The 20,835-nt window shown below is 53.6% G+C and overlaps 1 protein-coding gene across 5 annotated transcripts; it reads right to left on the bottom strand.

Annotated features, from left to right (window-relative positions):
• Nucleotides 1-3,000: 3,000 nt before the first annotated feature.
• MFGE8 (milk fat globule-EGF factor 8 protein) lies at nucleotides 3,001-17,262 on the bottom strand. Of its 5 annotated transcripts, XM_011948322.1 has the most exons (9): nucleotides 17,046-17,262; nucleotides 13,639-13,770; nucleotides 11,075-11,256; nucleotides 10,503-10,655; nucleotides 9,633-9,777; nucleotides 5,508-5,692; nucleotides 3,989-4,144; nucleotides 3,708-3,865; nucleotides 3,001-3,476 (listed from the first exon to the last, which is right to left on the bottom strand). In XM_011948322.1, exons 1-8 carry the CDS (start codon nucleotides 17,116-17,118, stop codon nucleotides 3,728-3,730), a joined length of 1,164 nt encoding a protein of 387 aa, XP_011803712.1. In that variant the 5' UTR covers nucleotides 17,119-17,262; the 3' UTR covers nucleotides 3,001-3,476; nucleotides 3,708-3,727. The 5 variants fall into 5 exon arrangements, with proteins under 5 accessions (XP_011803712.1, XP_011803711.1, XP_011803716.1 ...); XM_011948321.1 differs by having other exon boundaries at nucleotides 3,001-3,865; XM_011948326.1 differs by lacking the exon at nucleotides 17,046-17,262 and adding an exon at nucleotides 16,253-16,955 and having other exon boundaries at nucleotides 3,001-3,865.
• Between the last annotated feature and the right edge of the window lie 3,573 nt (nucleotides 17,263-20,835).

The following is a 20,835-nucleotide window of genomic DNA, read 5'->3' as shown; positions in this document are numbered from 1 at the left end:
ACCTTTCCCTCCCAAGGGCTGGGCCCGAGGGGAGGAGTTACTGCAGACTTGAGCGGTCTCCAGACTTGCTGGGAACCACTGCAAAGGGAGTGTGCAAGAATTGAGGCCCTCACGTCTTGGGAAAGGAGAGTAGGGGTGGAATAGGAGAGTCTGGGGAGGGGGGATCCCCTGAGAAAGCCTGGTATACCAAAAACAGTGGGAATAAGCAGGGGAAGCCCCTGTCCAGCATTCTGCTAGGGGTTAATGCTGCTCCCCACCTTTGGTTGTGGAAGGGGTGAGACTTCTGTATTACTTTCTTTACCCCATAGAAAGCAAGGGGGTGAGGCCGGGTGCAGTGAATGACTCATGCCTGTAACCCCAGCACTTTGGGAGGCGGAGGCCAGTGGATCACCTGAGGTCAGGAGTTCAAGACCAGCCTGGGCAACATGGTGAAACCCCATCTCTACTAAAAATACAAAATTAGCTGGGCGTGGTGGAGTATGCCTGTAATCCCAGCTACTTGGGAGGCTTAGGCAGGAGAATTGCTTGAACCCAGGAGGCAGAGGTTGCAGTAAGCCAAGTTCATGCCATTGTGCTCCAGCCTGGGCAACAAGAGTTAAACTCTGTCTCAAAAAAAAAAAAAAAAAAAAGCAAGGGGGTGCTGACATCCTCCTGCCCCTGAGTTTGGCCATCATGAAACGCTGGCCAAATTCCTAACTCACTGTCAGGCACATAGCAGGTGCTATCCCCAGGACATGGGGCTTGAATGAGTGGCCCCGGCTGGGAGGGGAGACACAGGGTGGGATGCCTCTGCAGCCTACAGGGGCAGTCAGGCTTCTGAGTGGTCCTCCAACAGAGGTGGACCTCCCTTCGGAATCCTGCTAATCAGCACAGCCATCCAGGCAGCCACTCAGGATGCCTCTGTTTGGACAGGGTGTTTTCTTTCCTGTCCAGACCAATGGGGGCCCTGGCCTGGACAGCCCGATGTTTCCTCAGCAGAAAAGACTGAGGTCCTTCAGCTTTGGCTGGGGGAAGGGTCGAAGGGTTACAGGGTCACAGAGCCCAGAGCCCCTTCCTAAACACAGCTCAAGTTGGCCCATGAGTGTGTGTGTGTGTGTGTGTGTGTGTGTGTGTGTGTGCGTGCGCACACGCATATGTGTGTGTTACACATAGCCAGGGGCAAATTGGAGCACAAAGAACTGTGATCAACAGGTAAACAGCACCTAAAAGGAATGCCAGACTTGATAGGCAAAGGGGAGCCAAGTTAGGTTTCTCTGCAGGTTCCCGACAGGGGAGAGGATGGATAGCAGGGAGAGCATATTTTGTTACAGTAAGTCGAGTTGAACATGCCAGCCAGGGGTAGGGATAGCCAGCAGGTGGAATCTGAACACTCACCCTCTGCCTTGCAGTGGGGCAGAAAAAAAGTCAATGTGTAGGGGTGATGGTAAAAGCTGGGCAAATGGAAGACACTGCTGAGGGAGAGAAGACAAGAAAGGAAGGAGGGGGTCAGGAGTGAGGGAACTCTGCTCCAGGGTCCCAGGAGGGGGACTTTTAGAAGGCTGTGGCCAACCCATCCCAGAGCAGCGATGCTTCTCCCACTGTCTGCTCATCCCGGGGGGAGGCTGGAATAGGGGTTCAGGGCAGGAAACTCCTCCGGGAGTCCTGAGGCTCGAAAGCACCCAGAAAGACTTGGCCCTAAACCCAATCCACACCATTCCACAGAAGAGAGCTCTGAAACAGGAAGCAGTAGGCCAAGGGAACCCCAGGGGAAGGGAATCCCCCATCCTCAGTTCCTATGAAGACCACTGCCTGGGCCTTTTATTCAGACCCTGCTAGGCCCAGGAGTCCAGCAAAGGCAGGTCTCAGAAAGGAACCACTTCCAGATGCATTTCCCTGATGTGGTTCCAGCAAAGCCACGCCCTCCCTTTGGCAGCCCTGCGGGCCTCACCTCCTGCTGCTCAGAGGCACCCCCTGCCTGCAGAGCACAGCTTGGATCCCAAAGTTGGGAAAAGTTCACCTTAATGAAGAGGGTGGTTTTTCCTACAGCCCTTCCCAAGCTAGCCAAGCCTCTGCCTGCAAGTCACCCTCCCAGATCGCCAAGACACTGGCCTGCAAGGCCCGCCCCCACTTCTTGATGACCCCACACAGGGGAGGGCAGCGAGGGTATCCCTGGAGCACACACACCAGTGGCCTACCAGGAAGCAGTGTGTTCAGGCAGGAGGCCTCATGCCCACTTGGCAGAGCCCTGGTCCCCTCCTCTAGTCCCACGCTGCACCCACCCCAGGAACTCCAGTTCTGAAGGCGCCCAGGTTCACTGGTCTAATAGTTCCTCCAGCCCACCACTCCAGTTGCAGAGAGAATGGAAACTGCTGAAGGGGAAAACCAGCTGCCCCAGGAAGGAAGGGAGCAAAAGCATTCAGGAGACAGCGTCTGCCAGGCGCTTGCTGGGCCCCTGACCAGGCAGCAGCTGTGGGGCCCAGGGCCAAATGGGCATGGAGATAGAAAGCAGAGGGAAGAGGGGAAGTCAGGCTTTGAAGACCAGGAAGTCCTGACTCCCTCCGCCTGCTATGAAGCTATGTGTAGTCAGGCAGGTGACATAAAGAAAGATGGGGCCGGGTACGGTGGCTCATGCCTGTAACCCCAGCACTTAGGGAGGCTGAGGCAGGTGGATCACGAGGTCGAGTGATTGAGACCATCCTGGCCAACATGGTGAAACCCCATCTCTACTAAAAATACAAAAATTAGCTGGGCATGGTGGTATGCACCTATAGTCCCAGCTACTTGGGAGGCTGAGGCAGGAGAAACGCTTGAACCGGGAGGCAGAGGTTGCAGTGAGCCAAGATCACATTATTGCACTCCAGCTTGGCAACAGAGCAAGACTGTCTCAAAAGAAAAAAGAAAAAAAAAAGCAAGCAAGCAAGCAAGCAAGCTGGGGCTCAGAGAGGACCATAGGTGGGGGATGGGGAAACCAGTGCAATTTAAATCCCATTCCCATGAAACAATAAGGAACCACACCAAGAGTTCCCGTGAAGAAGATAAATATATTTTGGAAGCTGCCTGTGTCCTCTGGGGTGAAAAGCCAGCACAGAGGGCCCCAAACACCCACCCTGCCAACCCATGCCCTCCTCTGACCTCACTCCCTTATCTCCCCATAGACCCACCCCACCCCCTTCTGTCTCACTGGGCTTCAGGACAAGGGGCAAGAGAGGTATCCAGGGAGACAAGGGGAAGTGTCTTGGTGACAGGGGGCAACAGAAGTTGTGGCCACATGGTACCCCAGGGCCGACGCAGGGCTGATGGGCAAGAGGCTGTTATCTCCAGCCTGGTGCTTCCAGGCCTTTCTTGAGGACACCACGGGAATGCGGTGTGTGAGAGAGGGGCTAGGAGAGACAGAGACACACACGCCTGGGATCGGGGGTCTGGACAGGGGCAGGGAAACCACACGCCCTACTTTGCCCTTTCCTGTCCATCCCAGACCTACTCAGATCTCTCAGTGCCTAAGAAAACAGGACAGTGAGGGCTGGGGGTTAGGGGATGGGGCTTAGGGGTTGGGGCAGGGCCTGTGAGAGGTGGAGGGTGAAGAAGAGGGAGGGAGGGGTGACTGTGTGATGGTGACTGTGTGATGGTGCTGCCTCTGAACACCCTCCCCTTCCCCAGTCCCCAGTCCCATGGTGATTTAAAGGGGCTGAGAAGCCAGGAGGTGGTGGGCTCATGGAAAGCAGGAGGACCTGGGGATGGCAAGTGGCCACTAACAGCCCAGCAGCTCCAGGCGGAGGGCGATGCGGTTGTGCCAGGCTACAGGCAGGACACGCACATAGCGAGCCAGGATGGGCGTCTCAAACAAGTTCTTCTTGTGGGAATGGTTGTCCCGGTTGCCAGGGAAGATCTAGAGGCAGAGCAGGTGTCAGGAGGACCCCAAGCCAGCCCCCCTCCCCTCAGAGCCCCAGGCCAGACTCCCAGGGAAGGAATGAAGGAATGGCAAAGGGTGGGCAGCTGGACAGACACCCACCTTGCTGCTGCCAGTCCTGGGGTCCTGGTACTCAGCCCAGTTCACACTGTCATTACTGTAGGCCACCTTGTAGGATGCCACAAACTGGACGGAGCCAAAGTTACGGGCCCCCTGGGTGATGATGCCTGTCACCTCCTTCGGGGAGCCCAGGTCCACCTACAGAAGAAATCAAGCACACTTTCTCTGCTGGGACCATCTCCAGTAAGGTGAAAAGAGGCAGACACACTGAGGCATGAATTCTAGTTTTGAAAAAAAACTACTTGGTTGAGCCTCAGTTTCCTTGGCTATAAAATGGGCAGAAGGCCGGATGTGGTGTCTCACGCCTATAATCCCAACACCTTGGGAGACCGAGGCGGGTGGATCACCTGAGGTCAGGATTTTGAGACCAGCCTGGCCCACATGGTGAAACCCTGTCTCTACTAAAAATACAAAAAATTAGCTGGGCCTGATGGCGGGTGCCTGTAATCCCAGCTACTAGGGAGGCCGAGTCAGAAGAACCACTTGAACCCAGGAGGCAGAGGTTGCAGTGAGCCAAGATGGCGCCACTGCACTCCAGCCTGGCTCTGTCTCAGGAAAAAAAAAAAAAAAAAAAAAGCCTTGGGGGGGCATAAATAATACCACCTACTTGGCCACACATGGTGTTCGGTACCTCACTGCTGTAAGGCTCAGAGTCTGGGCCCTGGCCAACTCAACACCAACCACCCCTGCCTGAGACCTGCACTATGCTATGATGGGAAGAAGGACAGGAGAGGCCACAGCCTGGAGGGACATGAACTGCTCTAGAGGCTCCCTGCAGTGCTGCCCACAGTCGATACTGGTCCTGAGGGTGTCCACAGGCAGGCAGCTCCTCACAGAACCCAGTTCCACAGTGTGCTCCATGGGGCCCTGAGACAGACCTCCTGTCCCCAGTCCCTGACCTCCCTGGAGAACCTGCCGGCTGCGCCTGGACACACAGTTCCCCAACATCCAGGTGTAAACCCAACTCACTGCCAGCCAGCAGGTGGGTACTAGGCAGATTGTCGTCCTGCCAGCTCTCAGCTTCCTCATCTATAAAACAAGCTCTGGCTTTCCATGACTCTCTTTTGTTTCCCAGTTTCAATGACAGACAAGGGCTGTCACATGGTGGCTTCTTAGACACTGAGTCAGAGAATATGTATGCTGTGCTCAGGGGAGAGGTCCCAAGATGCCTGGGTCATGTCTTCCTCTTCCGCTTCTGCCCTGCTGTCCACAGGCTGAGCCTTGTCAACCCTGTGGCAGCCCATGGAGCAGTTCTCCTCCTGTGTATAAACACACACACACACACACACACACACACACACATCCTTTTCCACCTTAGTGGAAGCAGAATCAGGAGAAGGGAGTACAGGTGTGAAGAAGAAAGAAAAGCCAAAGAAAAATAAGGCTTTTCCAGAACTCTCTTGGGGAGCAGAAGCCTGGGCTGGGGAGAGGTCAAAGATCTGGCAGTCCCACCTCATCCCGCCCAACCCCAGCCCTGCATCCCAAGAAGGGGCTGGCCCACCTGCAGCCACTGATCGTTACTGTAGCTCCCCGCAACCCAGGCGTTGAAGTTGCCTTGCTTGTCCAGCCGTGCGTAGGAGGGGTTCCAGCTGAAGAGATGCAAGCCCCAGGTCTTGTAGCTGCTGGAGGCCGTGATCTGCTTGTCAGGGATGCTGTTATTCTTCAGGCCCAGGGGATTGAAGCATCCTGCCAGCAAGGTGGGCTGTCATCTGGATCTGGGATCCACAGCTCCCAGGGGCGGGAGCACAAGGCGATGAAGCAGAAAGAACTCTGTGGATCCTGACCAGCCCCTGGCATGCTCTTCAGCAACAGAAAGCAGCTCCATCCACCTTGCAGGGCCAACTGTGCGACCCTCTCACTGCCAGCCCCACCAGTTCCTCACCACAACCAGCCGGGCTCAGCTCCTCACAGATCACCCAAGACCTCCCACTCACCACCCTTCTCCCTCTGTACCAGGGAAGCCCCTGCTCCACCACCTCCTGCCCTCCTTCAACGCCTGACTCTGGAGACACCTCCTCCAAGAAGCCTGCTCTACTTCACTTGGGCAGGATTTCTTCCTCTTCTGGACTCACAGCACTGCCCCCATCGCCTCGGCCTCCCATCCGTCCCATGGCACAGCCACTATCTACTTTAATAACAACCAGCTCATTTATTCAATGCTTACTTCAGTCATATTTTTCTGCCACCAAAAAAAAAAGAAAAAAAAACACTAAATGAAGTAGAAATTAGTAAGCCCATTCTACAGATGAGAAAACTGAAAGACATTAAGCATCGTGCCCAAGTCACATACAAACTCTTAACGTCACACTATGGCATCACCTCCACCATCCACACATCCCAGCTAGATGATGAAGGCCTGCCTGGTGGCGACCCAGTGATGAACAGGACAACACCCCTGCCCTCCAGCAGCTGGCAGTTAGAGAAATCAGACAACTCCTGGGGCTCAGGAACATCTCTATTTCCATTCTCCAGAAGCCCCTCTGACTTGGTGTCTCCCAGAGGGCCTTCGCACACTCAGATGTTCTGGGCATGCTGTCACACAGGCCTGTGAGGGCTGGCCCGGGAAGCTGCCCTTTGTTTCACTCAGCCCTGCCTCAAACACTCAGGAATGTGCTGGGCTGTCTTGCATTCGTATCTGCACATGGCACATGGAGAGAACAGTTGGGGATGGGCAGGAGATACAACTCCCAAGAGGATGATGGGGGTGTCTCCTCACTCCACAAGTGTCTATCCCTCTGGGGAGTTGAGGGAGGCAGGAGTGGACGGTGGGACTGGAGAGCCCCCTGCAATCTGGGAGCCAACTAAGTTATATCACTGCCCTCCAGACACCTGCACCCTCACCACTCAAGACGTTTGCCTCCAGGGTGTGTTGACGATGCCTGCCGATGGGACCATCGCCTCCTGATGGCGGTGCACCAGGGAACCACCACCTTCCCCCTCAAAGAGAGGCTACTGGGCTGGGAACTGGTTGTCCCTTGGTCCCAGAAGAGGAGAGGCCTGAGGCAGGCTAAAACCTGGGCAGCTTTGCAGAGGACACCAATTCTGCACAATGTGCTCAATGCAGACCTCTCTACAGATCATCTGCTTCTAGCGGTTCATACCCTCCTCACTCAGCCTCCCCAGGAAGTCAGACAGCCTTCCTGGTAAAATACAGTTGGAAGGGGCACCAGGGAAGGGGCAGAACTGTCAGCTCCATCACTCTAGGAAGTCCCTTCCTCTCTCTGGGTCTCAGTCTCCCCATCTATAAAATAAGATACTAGGGGAGTAATTCTCCCAGATCACCTGGGGATCTTGTTAAAAAAAGATTCTGTTTCAGCAAGTGTAGGCTGGGGCTTTTAGTCTGTATTTCTTTTTTTTTTTTTTTTTTTTTTGAGACACAGTCTGGCTCTGTCACCCAGGCTGGAGTGCAGTGGCATGATCTCAGCTCACTACAACCTCTGCCTCCTGACTGGGTTCAGGCAATTATCCTGCCTCAGCCTCCCTAGTAGCTGGAATTACAGGTGCCCGCCATCATGCCCGGCTAATTTTTGTATTTTTTTAGTAGAGACAGGGTTTTGCCATGTTGGCCAGGCTAGTCTTGATCGCCTGACCTCAGATGATCCACTCCCCTCGGCCTCCCAAAGTGCTGGGATTATAGGTGTCAGCCACCGCACTCAGCCTCAGTCTGCATATCTAAGAAGCTCCTAGGTGATGACACTGTGGGTCCCTGGGGCTCTTCACCTACCAAGCTGCCCCTCAGTCTCTAGGATCCAGCTACACTGGCCTTCCTTCCATCCTTCAACATGCCCCAGGGCCTTTGCACTTACCAGTTCCTTGCCTGCAGTGCTCTTTTTAAGTTTTTCATGTGGCTGGCTCTCCATCATTCAGGCCTCCAGTCAAAGGCCTTCCCAACAGAGCAGTCCTTGTCTTGCTCTCTCCCCTCACCCCAAGTCATGATCATCTCATCACCCTCTAGCTTTTCTTCAGAGCTGTTACTGCTCTCTGTCATCTGTTCCTTGCCTCAAGTCTGCCTCCCTTGCTACAATGCAAATTCCGTGAGGTCAGGCAATCATTCCCTAGAGCCAAGTACCCAGGAGGGGCTTAATCAATATCTTAATAAACATCAATTGAATTAAATAATTAATTCACCAAAGGCACCATGCCTGCAAAGAGGAATCCCTTGTGGAATCCCAGGTACCCCCAGACCTCAGCCCCACTCACACACATGCACACATGCACCAACACTCTCCCGCTGACTGGAAGGCCTATAGGGAAAGGAGTGGTCCAGACCCTGAAGGAAGCAGACAGGGTACCTGGGCTTCCTTAGTTTGCAAGGCTCACCCTCTCTTGGCCCTGAGCAGGGGCCAGCCACGCCTGGATCCAAGCAACTTTAATGGCTAAAGGCTTCAAGCCAAAACAGCAAGTGGCAGGGACTCCAGGGAGAGGTGCACAGACCTGGCTCTGTCCTTTCCCAGTAGGCTACATTTCCTTCTAGCAGAAGGCAGTCTTATACTCCCCACTGAAACAATAAGGCTCAAAAGGCCCCCTGGTGGAGGAAGCATACCTACACAAGTTCACACTAAAAACACTAAATCCAGCCAGGCACTGAACTCAGCTCTGAGGGGTATTTGGGTGGTGCCTGAAATGAGACAACAGGGAGAAGTGTCACAGAGGGGAAAAGGGGGGGCGCAGGAGGGCAGGTCTGGGTAAGCTAAAAATGCCAGTGGGTAAGATAAGAACCTCCACTCTGCAGCTCTGCTTAGCGAGTCTTACAGTTCCACTGACGGCCAGCAGGTGGCACTGTGGCTGCAAAGAGAGAGAAATACCCAGCCCTCAAAAAGGAAAGCTGAGTTGAGCTGCGCTGAGGCAATCAATGTCTGTCAGCCCAAACCCTGCACCCTAACCTCACCAAGGCTGTCTCCTGGGTCTGCAGAAAGCTGTCCCTTTCTGGTCCCCCCCAACTCTCCATCTGGGGAATTTCTTTGGAAACCTCTTTGGAAATCTCTGGAAAAGGCAGCAGGAAGCACCAACTCCAAGCCTCATGGTCCAAGAAGCCCCTGTGTTTCTCTGGGGTGCAGACTCTAAGAGTTTGGCAAGGAAAGCTCTGGATGGGTGGGGTCGGGAGCCCAGAGATCTAAACCAAGTCTTAATACCTACCAGATGTGTACCCTTAATAAATCATTCATCGGGGCCCCACGCCCCCCATTCATTCATTCACTCATTCATCAAATATTTATGGAGTCCCTATAAACCAGACACCATTCTAGGCACTGGGAATACCGAAGCAAACAAAACAGACAAATTATCTGCCCTCGTAAAGCTGACATCTGCCAAACACACCTAACGCTACATGTTCTCGAAGCTACAGGACAGGAGCCAACCAGAAGAAGTGAAAACACTTTGAAAATCGATGTCTTTTTCTCTATCAGCCAGAACGCCCTGGGTCATGGGTTGGCCGACAGCAAACACCTGGGTGGCACTGCTATGGCCAGGTGAGTCCCTAGAGTGTGTTTCCTGAGTGAAGCCTGGTCCCCGGGCCTTGTTGCTGCCCTACCCAGCTCAGTTTGGCTGAGAAAAGAGGCAGCAGGGAGGGCCACCTCCTAGGACTGGCCCACGGTGGCCCCCTACCGGCACCCCCAGCACTCACCGTCCAACTCACAGCCCAGTAGCTCAAAGCGCAGAGTACAGGCCGTGTGGCAGCTCGTGGGGTACAACCTCACATACTGAGCCTCCACAGGGGTCTCAAACAGGTTGACATGCGCCGCATTTTTGTTCCAGTTACCCGCAAACTCCTAGGAGGGAAGGGACAAGACTGGGGGAGGGGGGTCCATCTGGGCAGTCCCCCTCCCTGGGGTTACATCATCTTCCTTTTCAGACCTGGGAGGCAGAGGTGTGGCCGGAAGGGTGAAGAGGACTTGGAAGAGCCAGCAGGGGCTCACACAGCAGCCTCTCCTTTGGTCACTCTGTACCCCTCCACACAGATTCTCCTCTCACTTTCCTTAATCATCATGGAGCCTGGGCATGAACCCCTATAGTTGACACAAAGTCACCTGTAACCTACAGGGTGCCTCTTTGCAAATTAGGAAAAGGCACTCCTTTCTCAAATAGTTTATTATGACAATTTTCTGAGAGAGTTCCACAAATGTACAATGTCTGTACTGTGAATGGTGCCTGCTTAGTAATGACGTCCTTGAGCAGTGTACAACCTACACAACTGTACATGTACCCCTGAAGGCTCAGAATGAAACCCAGCTCCACCACCACTACCACCCTCAACAGGTCACTGTACCATTTTGGGTCTCACTAGTCTCATCTCTAAAGTGGGACTATTGCTTGTAAACCACAGAACATGCACACAGTCTGGGTTTCCCAATTTCTAGAAGCCAAGATGCACCCTAAGACCCATGTCATGGCCAATCACCCAGGGTTCTCTGGACTCACTGGGGGTCCTCAGTCAATGCTAGAACCTTAGGGGGTATGGACCACAGCCCCTCTTTCAGGCCCCAACAAGACCTACCTTGTGTTTTTCATTAACATCATGGATGAAATTGAATTCATGTCCATTAAGGCTGTAGGCCACCTTGAAGGCCTTCAGGTACTCATAACTAGCCAAGCGGCTGGCACCCTGCGTCACCACACCTGTTACCCACATCCTCCGCAGCAGGTTCACCTGGACACAGGGAAGGGGAGATGGCACCCTTATCTCCTGGGTTCTTTCCACTCAAGATCCAAGCAGACCCATCCCTTCACTCTCCGCACTAGGTGGGGGAACAACCCAACAACAGCAGTAAAGAAGGGGCAACTGAGCACACCACCCGCACAAAGTGCCTGCTTCTTCTGCCCCAGCCTCTAGGGGCCTCATCGAGTACCCACAGCCCTCCACAGCCTGGAGCCCGCTCCCCCTTCACCCTGACCCCATACCAGGTTCCCCCAGGGATGCCATCCACTTACAGACACTTCACCTGTGGGAACTTGCCACCTTGCCACCTGAACTCCAGTGATGAACCCTCCCATGGTAACCCCCAAATGCAGGAACATTCATCGAGCCTTCTCTCCATCGCTCTGCCCCAGGGCCATCCCCAGGCATACCTGGATCCAGGGGTTATCATCATTGCTGCTGGGTGTCCAGGCATTGACCATGCCTGCGCGGTTCAGGCGGGCCAGCTCCGGGACCCAATGCTGCAAACCCAAGAAGGTCACACGCACAGATGAGGCAGTGATCTGTGAGTTGGCAATGTTCCCATTCTCCATGCCCAGCGGCTCGACACACTCTGAGGGGAGGGAGGTGACAGTCAGGTGGCTATCCCAGCAGGTTCCTGGGCCTAGCTGGGACCCAACGGACAAGAAAATAAGACTCAATGGCCTCTGCCTAGGCCCCAGGGCCGGGGAGAACCTCAGAGCCTCTCTCAGAACAAAGACCACAAAGGGACAACGAAGGCAGTGCCCAGGACAAGCTGCCAAGAAAAGGTATGTGGCTGGGAGTGGTGAGGACAAGGGGGTTGAGCAGAGTCATGGGAGGCCAGGACGCAGGGCTGCCAGAGGATCCCAGCCAGGGTAGCACTCTGGGGATGGCCGTGATTGGCACTCATGGAAAACAGAGTCCCCCTCCAGGCTGTGGGAGGTGGCCACGTTCATATAGGGCATCTGGCAGCAATTAGTCTGGTGCACAGAATACCAGTGTGACCCCCTCTTCCTCAGTGCCCCCCCCCCACTAGGAAGGGATGCCATCCTCAGCCAGCCCCTGGCTTCCTCAGGAGGGTGGCTTTGGGAGAAGGGTTACCTTGGTTGGCAGTGAACAGTACCAGCACTGCACACAAAGAAAGAAGCTAATCTGCCTGGAGTTTTCTAGAATCCCACTAGTAGGAGTTCTCCAGGTGGGGCACAAATGCCATTCTGCTTTCCCTCTTTGTGCCTTCCACCTGTGGGCCCTCACCTAGCCATCTGTGAACATGTCCTTGGCCGAGGCCCCATCCCCCTCACCATCACTCCAGCAGTGCGGTCCCAGGAACCCAGGACAGCTACGAGGCCCACCTACAGGCCAAGCTTCTCTCATCACCTGGGGATCCCCCAGCGTGCTCCTTGGCAGCCTTCCAGCTGCCAAGCAGAGAACCCACAGACAGACCTATTCTTCCTCCAGCATCACAGGCTCAGACGAGCTCAGTGTTAGCGCACTCTGGCTGGGAGGGGAACGTGCAAAGTGAGGCCAGAGCCCCAAGACCAGAGCTCGGCCAGTGGCTGAGATTTGACCCCAGTCTGCCTCTAGGACAATCCCTATACCCCACCATACTCACACCCTGAAGGAGTCCAATGTGCATTCTTTGGGCTCACAGGGTCCTTGTTGGCTCTAAGGAAACATACCACATAAAAGGCAAGGAAGAGCTACGAAGGTCCCTCTGAGGGCTTCCTCCGCTGTGTGGTCACCCCTGCCTTCTTCCTGGGTGCAGCCATGTCCAGCCTGGGGCGGATCTCAGGCCCAGAAGCTAGAAGTCAGGGTGGGTAATTCCAACTCAGGCATACCCACGGTTACCTCAGCTCCCAGGACACTCGTTAGTGGCCCCACCGGGCCCCACCCAGGGCTCTGATTGCCTTAGCAACCCGTCCCCCAAACCATATATACACCCTTCCACCCAGATCTCAAACACATCTGGCCTCAGGCCGGGGCCCAAGGCACAGGCCCCAGGGCCACTTGGGAGGTAAAAGGTATCCTACACACGACCTGCTCTCTCCCAGGGCTCCTGCTCCCACCCAGCTGGCTCAAGCCCCCTGCCCCCTCCTTCTGGAGGCCAGCAAACCTCAGAGCCCATCCTCACATCTCCCTGAAGGAGGGCAAGATGTCCCCTGCCCCCTACCCAAGATGCTCAGCGACCGACCTGCTAGATTCAGAAACCCAGGACCCCCACTCCACCCATCCCTGGGCCCGCATGTGGGCGACTCGCCTACCCCATGAGGAGTCCTGGTGGGGTGGGAGCACTGAGTGGAAGGGACTCCAGCTGGGCCTGGAGGGAGGACAGCAGGGGAACTGCTGTTGGCACCCCACCTAGGGCCATTCTGTGGCCAAGTGGATAACCAGGCAGGTCACGCAAGGCCCCTCTGGGCACGCAGGGCCTCTGACCACCTGACCTCGAGGGGATGGCTCAGCTGGCCCAGGCCTCTCCCTCCTCCCCCCCAGCTCTGTGATGAGGCCGCAGGTCAAACTTGGGCCAGGAACTGTCAGACTCTGAAACCAAGCCTGATTTACCGAGTTCCTGGGCCCCAAAAGACTAAGAATGTGTTTGTTTTCCCCTCTTAGGTAGAAAAATCCTCACGACTTAATCCTAATGCTGTGTGTCTGGCTCATGGTGACTCAAGAAACAGCACTCCCACAACCTCCGGGGTGACCACGACCCCTCACTCCTCTGCAGCAGCATCAGGCCTGGCCAGCAGTCTCAGGAAAGAGCGCCAGGCAGAAAGAAGGAACAAACACGACCCTTTTACCCCCTTGGTCTAACTGAGGCTCTGTCTCTCTCTCTTCATCTCCCCAGAGGAGGCCTTGACACCTCCACTGGGGTGGGGACGGCAGGGAGGGACTAAGGCCAGCACATGGCCTATGCCACCAGGGTTGTGGCTCAGGGTCTACTGCCAGAAACAGGCAACAAGCACCCCCAGATACTCACTCATCTCACAGTGGCTGCCCGCGTAGCCCTCAAGGCACGTACAGGTGTATGAGGGGAAGACGTCCCCTCTCACTTCTTGGGAAATCTCCTTGCATAAACCACCATTGTGGCAGGGGTTTTTGGAACAGGTATCTGGGGACAGAGACAGGTATGATGAGCAGGTGATCAGGAAGGAGCTGGGGACAGAGATGAGAAGTAGCAGATGGGCCCAGCCCAAAAGGACCCTCCACTCAAACTCAGCCCATTATCTCTTCCTCTCCCTCTTCCCCAGTCTGATGCTGGATGGAGCCTGAGTCAGCCTAGAGCCAAGGAAGTCCACGTGTAGGCGAATCAGCCCACGTAAGGGAAGTGCCCAGCTTTCCAAGTGGCCTGGGAGTGTCCAGAAAAGCGCTGGCTGACAATGGGAATGGTGCTGGGGACCACTGCCCACTGGCAAAAGAGCTGGCAGCAGGGGTCTGGAGAGGCAGGCAAGGTCCAGGGCAGGTCTCTTGGCAGCAGTCTGATTGCAAAGGAAGCCTATGAGGACTTTAAGACAGGGGCAGTGGAAGGAAGCATTGTCCTGGCCCACCGAGCAGGTTCTGCCCACCAATTCAGGCATAGATCGGAGTCACAGATGTCACCTCCAACGGCAGCCCTGACACAGGAACAGCACAATGATCATCCAGGAAACATTGAGAGGGCCAATGACCATGCTGGGCCCCTGAGACAGAGAAATCAGATGCAGCTCAGGCCTCAAGAAGCCAACGGGAAAGAGGCCAGCAAGTCCACAGATGAGGAACATTGCCCAACGCTCCAGAAGCCTGCATGAACCGTCACTGGAGGCATGATTTCTGCTGGGGAGATGGAAGTTTCCCAGAGGAGGGAATATTCAAGCTGGGTCTAGAAGACAAAGTAAGGGGGGTGCCAGACTGGGCAATGAGGAAAGAACGTTCCAAGAAAAGCAGGCGCACAGAGGGTGTGGTATGTTGGAGCACAGTTAGGTGCAGCTGGAAGGGTAGGCTGGGGCCAGACTGGGCGGGATCTGAAGAATGACAAGTTTAGTTTTTCATGCTGTAGAGCAGTGCTTTTAACCTTCCTTCACCCTCCTCACCATTGTCCACCAGGGGGGAACAAAAAAAAAAAAAAACAAGAAACAGAGATTCTCAAGTGTGAGATGGGAGTGGGAAAGTCAGTTCCAATTGCGGGATGAAGAAGGTTGAAAAGGCCCAAGTGCAGACATGCCGCTGAGCTCCCCTAGGGTAGGGAGCATCTGGTAGCTGCAGACAGGACCCTCTGGCTGAAATGCAGAAATCCCACCGAAGAGGGTGAAGGTGGAGAGCAGGAGAGCGTGGTGAGAGAGGAAGTCAGGGCAGAGTGAAAAGGAAGGGTGATTTCAGAACCACCAGGGGGCAAGGGCTGTAGACGCCACCAGGGCTTCTGGATGGGAACCTATATGACAGATGTGCACCATCAGCCTCGGTGGTGGAGAACACAGGAGGAGGAACAGGAGGGCCTGTCCTCAATCCCTTGACTCTGCTGGGTTGGCTGGGCCCAACAAGGGTCCTCTAGCCGACCTTAGCATCCCAGAAGGGCTGCCTGAGACCCTACACCCAAATCTGTCATTTGGAGCAAGACATGAGAAATCTTTTCGCCTTGGCCAGGCATGGTGGCTCACGCTTGTAATCCCAACACTTTGGGAGGCTGAGGCAGGCAGATCATAAGGTCAGGAGATTGAGACCATCCTGGCTAACACGGTGAAACCCTGTCTCTACTAAAAATACAAAAACTTAGCCGGGCGTGGTAGCACGTGCCTGTAGTCTCAGCTACTTGGGAGGCTGAGGCAGAGGAATGGCATGAACCCAGGGAACGAAGCTTGTAGTGAGCCGACATCGCGCCACTGCACTCCAGGCTGGGCGTCACAGCAAGACTCCGTCTCAAAAAAAAAAGAAAAAAAAACAGAAATCTTTTTGCCTCCCCCTCAGAGTCACCCATCCAAGGCTGGAGAGTCCTCCTGGAATCCCAAAGCCCCCAGAGAGTTCATCCCACGCCAGCAACACCATTAATGAGCGATCTGCCCTCAGAGCTCCGCCTTCAAGGGCCTGGGGAGCTTAAAGTGGCTCCCAAGGAGCTATTAGTCATTGGCTTTAAATAGCAGGTAATCCTTCCTCTGACCTGGCAGGCGGGGGCGAGCACTGACACAGACAGAGGCTTGGGCTGGGAATGGACTCTTACCTCCCAACTGCACCGGCCCTCTCCCTACACTACTCCAGGGCAAAACGGTCCAGTGGTAAAAAGGGAAAGTGAAAAATGTACCCTACCCAGCCAGGTTACCTGTATGTAAGGTAGGTATGGTGTTGCCTCCTTCTGGAAAAGGCCAGATCACCCTGTATAAAAACATCTTTGGGACTTCAGAGCCCTGCTCTTTCGGGGACTTTCCAGTAACATTTGGCCAGGGTTCAGGTTGGGGGGTACAGAGAAGAGTAGAAAGGGGCTATGAAGATCCAGCTGTCTTTCATGGTGGCTGGGGAGGGCCAGGAGCTCCCAAGTTCCTGGGAGCTTAGAGCACTCTGGAAGTTCTAGCCCTGAAGGTCAGGCAGATCACAAGACATAGGGCTGGGGCTCAGCTGTTACCTGCCTTGCTTCAGTCAATCCCATGAGAAAAATGATAGAGGGGCCGCCTAAAGAGTCCTGGCCCTGACCTCTCCCAGCGCTCCACGGTGAATGGCTCGGGGCATCCGCAAGTCCAGCCTGCGAGGGGCCCAGCTGGGCGCCGGAGGCCTCCTGGTAGGCGGAGGAGGACCAGGGAAGATACAGCAGCCGGCCAAGGCCGCGGGAGGGAGGGAGTCAGAAGACTCCCATCAGCAAGCAGCCCTCCGCGCAGCCTCTGGGTCCCCTCCCGGGCCCTACTTACGGCCCGCGTCCACTGCACCGACTCCCCAGCCCTTCCCTTATGTGACCAGACACGGACAATTGGGAGCGCAAAAATCCAATGAACTGTCCAGCCAATTGGAGTTGGTGGGGAGTTGCCAGGACAAAGTTATCCAGAGAAGACTTATCCATACTAGAGTCCTTGAATCTCTCAGGTGGAAGGGGTTCGAAAGTCAAACGCAGTTCCCTGGCCTGATTTTTCACAAGGGAAAAGAGAGGCCCGACACAGCGAATTCCTTTGTCATTATCTGTAAGCCGCATCCTGGGGGCGGCAGGGCTGTCACCCGAGTCCCAGCCCAAAAACCCCAGCGCAGAGACGGCAGGGGCGCATCCCCCTGTCCCGCCATGGAGCAGCGGGAGAAGCCGCCCCTCTGCCCGGCCCGGTCCCCGGGGCTTTGTCTAAGTTTGTCAACAGTGGAGGTGGAGGGAGGGCGCTGGGCAAACTTGCGAGCTGCGCGGGGAGGAGGGGCGAGGGCCAGAGGGCGGCGCGCTCCACTCACCCAGGGCGACGAGGAGGCTGGGGGCGCAGAGCAGCGCTCCGCACAGCGCGGCCAGCAGGCGGGGGCGCGGCATGCTGCAGGGACGCGGGCGCTGTACGGAGAACGCTGGGCTGCTCAGACCCCGCGGGGTTCTGGCGCCTTCTCCTCTGGGACCGGAATAAATCAGGCGGCTCAGCACCTCCCACTGGCCTTGCGCTCCGCCCAAGCCGGCCAGAGGCGGACTTGGGGCGGGGCTCAGCGGCTGGGAGGGAATTGTTTGAAAGGAATTGGGGGCAGGGGGGTGGTCCGCGATATCTGCCTCTTCCGCCACTGCCATACCGGCGTCCCGCGTCGTGCCAACGGCCGGGTCGCGAGTCTTGAGTCTGCTGGGCGGGTAGAATTCAGGAGGAGTTTTGTTTTTGTTTTTGTTTTTAAGATTTTTAGACTTGAAAAGATGCTAACTCTTTATTCATAATCAGATAAATGCAAATTAAAACTACAATGAGGGTCGTGTTTCCCTTCTCGGATTGGCAAGTATTAAGATGTTAACAAGGTTAGTGGAGACTGTGGGGAACAGGTCCAAGCATGCTTCGCTGAAGACGGTATAAATTAGTTCAACTTTCCCAGAGGGCTATTTGGTAACACCTATCAAAACGGCAAATGCTGACACCTTAAGACCTAGCACTTCCACGTAGAGAGATTCATTCTACAGAAACTCTCATGTGCAAAATGACATATATACAAAGACAGCATAGCAACATTGTTTGAAATGGTAAAATACTAAATAAAAAAAAAAAATTCATCTCTGCCTTTGTTGCAAGAAAGTCACCATAGACAAAATGCGAGGAAATGGGCACCTGTTTGCCGAAAGGGAATAAAACAGAGCAAGCCTGTCACCGTTGACTTTTCACTAAATGATTTGTACTTATCATGTGCAAATATTACCTGTTTACAAATAAGTGATTTTAATAATAGTGTTTTGGCCAGGCGCGGTGGCTTACGCCTGTAATCCCAACACTTTGGGAGGCTGAGGCGTGTGGATCACCTGAGGTCAGGAGTTCAAGACCAATCTGGCCAAGATGGTGAAACCCCGTCTCCACTAAAAACACAAAAATTAGCCAGGCGCAGTGGCAGGCACCTGTAATCCCAGCTACTCGGGAGGCTGAGGCAGGAGAATGGCTTGCCAGGGGTCGGAGGTTGCAGTGAGCCAAGATCACGCCACTGCACTCCAGCCTGGGCAACAGAGCAAGACTCCATCTCAAAAAAAAAAAAAAATTCGGAAGGGGAAAAGACATATAGGATCAACTGAATAATCACAGAAAAAGCATTTGATAATATCCAACACCTCTTTGTGATAAAACACTCAACAAACTAGAAGTAAAAGGGAGCTTCCTCAACCTGATTTTTAAAAATCTATGAAAAACTGCCAGGCACAGTGGCTCACACCTGCAATCCCAACACTTTGGGAGGCTGAGGCGTGTGGATCACCTGAGGTCAGGAGTTCAAGACCAATCTGGCCAAGATGGTGAAACCCCGTCTCCACTAAAAACACAAAAATTAGCCAGGCGTGGTGGTGGGTGCCTGTAATCCCAGCTACTCGGGAGGCTGAGGCAGGAGAATGGCTTGAACCCAAGCGGCCGAGGCTGCAGTGAGCCAAGATGACACCATTGCATTCCAGCCTGGGTGACAGAGCGAGACGCTGACTCAAAAAATAATAACAATAGTAATAGTAATAAGTGTTTAAGTCAGACTAGCCAACAAACAAAAAAGAACAGTCACGTATCTCCCCTACTAGCTGTGTTGAGACCTAAGTTGGGACTACAGTCCACTGGCAAGATGCCTTTCTTAAAATATTCGGAAGCAGGGGGTAGGGCGCGGTGGCTCATGCCTGTAATCCCAGCACTTTGGGAGGCCGAGGCGGGCAGATCACAAGGTCAGGAGATTGAGAGCATCCTGGCTAACACGGTGAAACCCTGTCTCTACTAAAAGTACAAAAAAAATTAGCCGGGCATGGTGGTGGGTGCCTGTAGTCCCAGCTACTTGGGAGGCCGAGGCAGGAGAATGGCGTGAACCCAGGAGGCGGAACTTACAGTGAGCTGAGATCATGCCACTGCGCTCCAGCCTGGGCAACAGAGCAAGACTCCATCTCAAAAAAAAAAAAAAAATTCGGAAGGGGAAAAGACATATAGGATCAACTGAATAATCACAGAAAAAGCATTTGATAATATCCAACACCTCTTTGTGATAAAACACTCAACAAACTAGAAGTAAAAGGGAGCTTCCTCAACCTGATTTTTAAAAATCTATGAAAAACTGCCAGGCACAGTGGCTCACACCTGCAATCCCAACACTCTGAGAGGCCTAGGCGGGCAGATCACCTGAGGTCAGCAGTTCAAGACCAGCCTGAGGGAGGGGGGAGGGATTGCATTGGGGAGTTATACCTGATATAAATGATGAATTGATGGGTGCTGACGAGTTGATGGGTGCAGCACACCAACATTGCACAAGTATACATATGTAACAAACCTGCACGTTATGCACATGTACCCTAGAACTTAAAGTATAATAAAAAAAAAAAAAAAAAAAGACCAGCCTGACCAACATGGTGTAACCTGGTCCCTACTAAAAATACAAAAAGTAACCAGGCATGGTGGTGCACACCTGCAATCCCAGCTACTCGGGAGGCTGAGGCATGAAAATCACTTGAATCTGGGAGGTGGCAGTTGCCATGAGCCAAGATTACACCCCTGCTCTCTAGCCTGGGTGACAGAGTGAGACTCTGTCACAAAAAAAAAAAAACTGTGTGTGTGTATATATATATATATACTCTGTCACCCAGGCTGGAATGCAATGGTGTCATCTTGGCTCACTGCAGCCTCGACCTCTTGGGTTCAAGCGATCTTCCCACCTCAGCCTCCTGAGTAGCTGGGAGTACAGGCATGCGCCTGGAATATATATAATATTTCATATAGCTATGAAAAACCCATAGCTACTATCATACTTAATAGTGAAAAACTGAATATTTCGCCTCAGCTCAGGAATAGGACATGGTGGTCTGCTCTCATCACTTCTATTTCATCACTGTGCTGTAGGTTCCAGCCAGGACAATTAGGCAAGAAACAAAAAATACATTCCCATTGGAAAGGAGGAGGTAAAACTATCCCTATCTCTATTTGCAGATGGCATGATATTGTGTATAAAAAGCCCTAAAGAATCCACATACGCAGACACACAAACACTCCACTATTAAAGATAACAAATGAGCTAAGCAAGGTTGCAGGTTACACAATTAATACACAAAAATCAATTGTATTTCTTACACTAGAAGTAATTCAAAAATGTAATTTTTAAAAAGCCCATTTACAATAGGATTAAAAAGAATAAAATAGGAATAAGTTTAACAAAAGAAATACAAGACCTGGCCGGGCATGGTGGCTCATGCCTGTTATCCCAGCACTTTGGGAGGCTGATGTGGGTGGATCACCTGAGGTCAGGAGTTCAGGACCAGCCTGACCAACATGGTGAAACCCTGTCTGTACTAAAAATACACAGAGTTGCTGGACATGGTGGCTGGCACCTGTAATTGCATCTACTCGGGAGGCTAAGGCAGGAGAATCGCTTGAACCCGGAAGACAGAGGTTGCAGTGAGCTGAGATCATGCCACTGCACTCCTGCCTGGGCAACAGAGAGAGAGACTTGTCTCAAAAAAGAAAAAGAAAAAAGAAAAGAAAGAAAGAAATACAAGAGCTGTACATTGAATACTACAAAACATCATCAAAAAAATTAAAGATTTAAATAGATGGAAAATTAT

This window comes from Colobus angolensis, unplaced genomic scaffold (assembly GCF_000951035.1).
Source record: "Colobus angolensis palliatus isolate OR3802 unplaced genomic scaffold, Cang.pa_1.0 Scaffold278, whole genome shotgun sequence".
Lineage (NCBI taxonomy): Eukaryota > Metazoa > Chordata > Mammalia > Primates > Cercopithecidae > Colobus > Colobus angolensis.
This window is presented reverse-complemented; position numbering and strand designations above follow the sequence as displayed.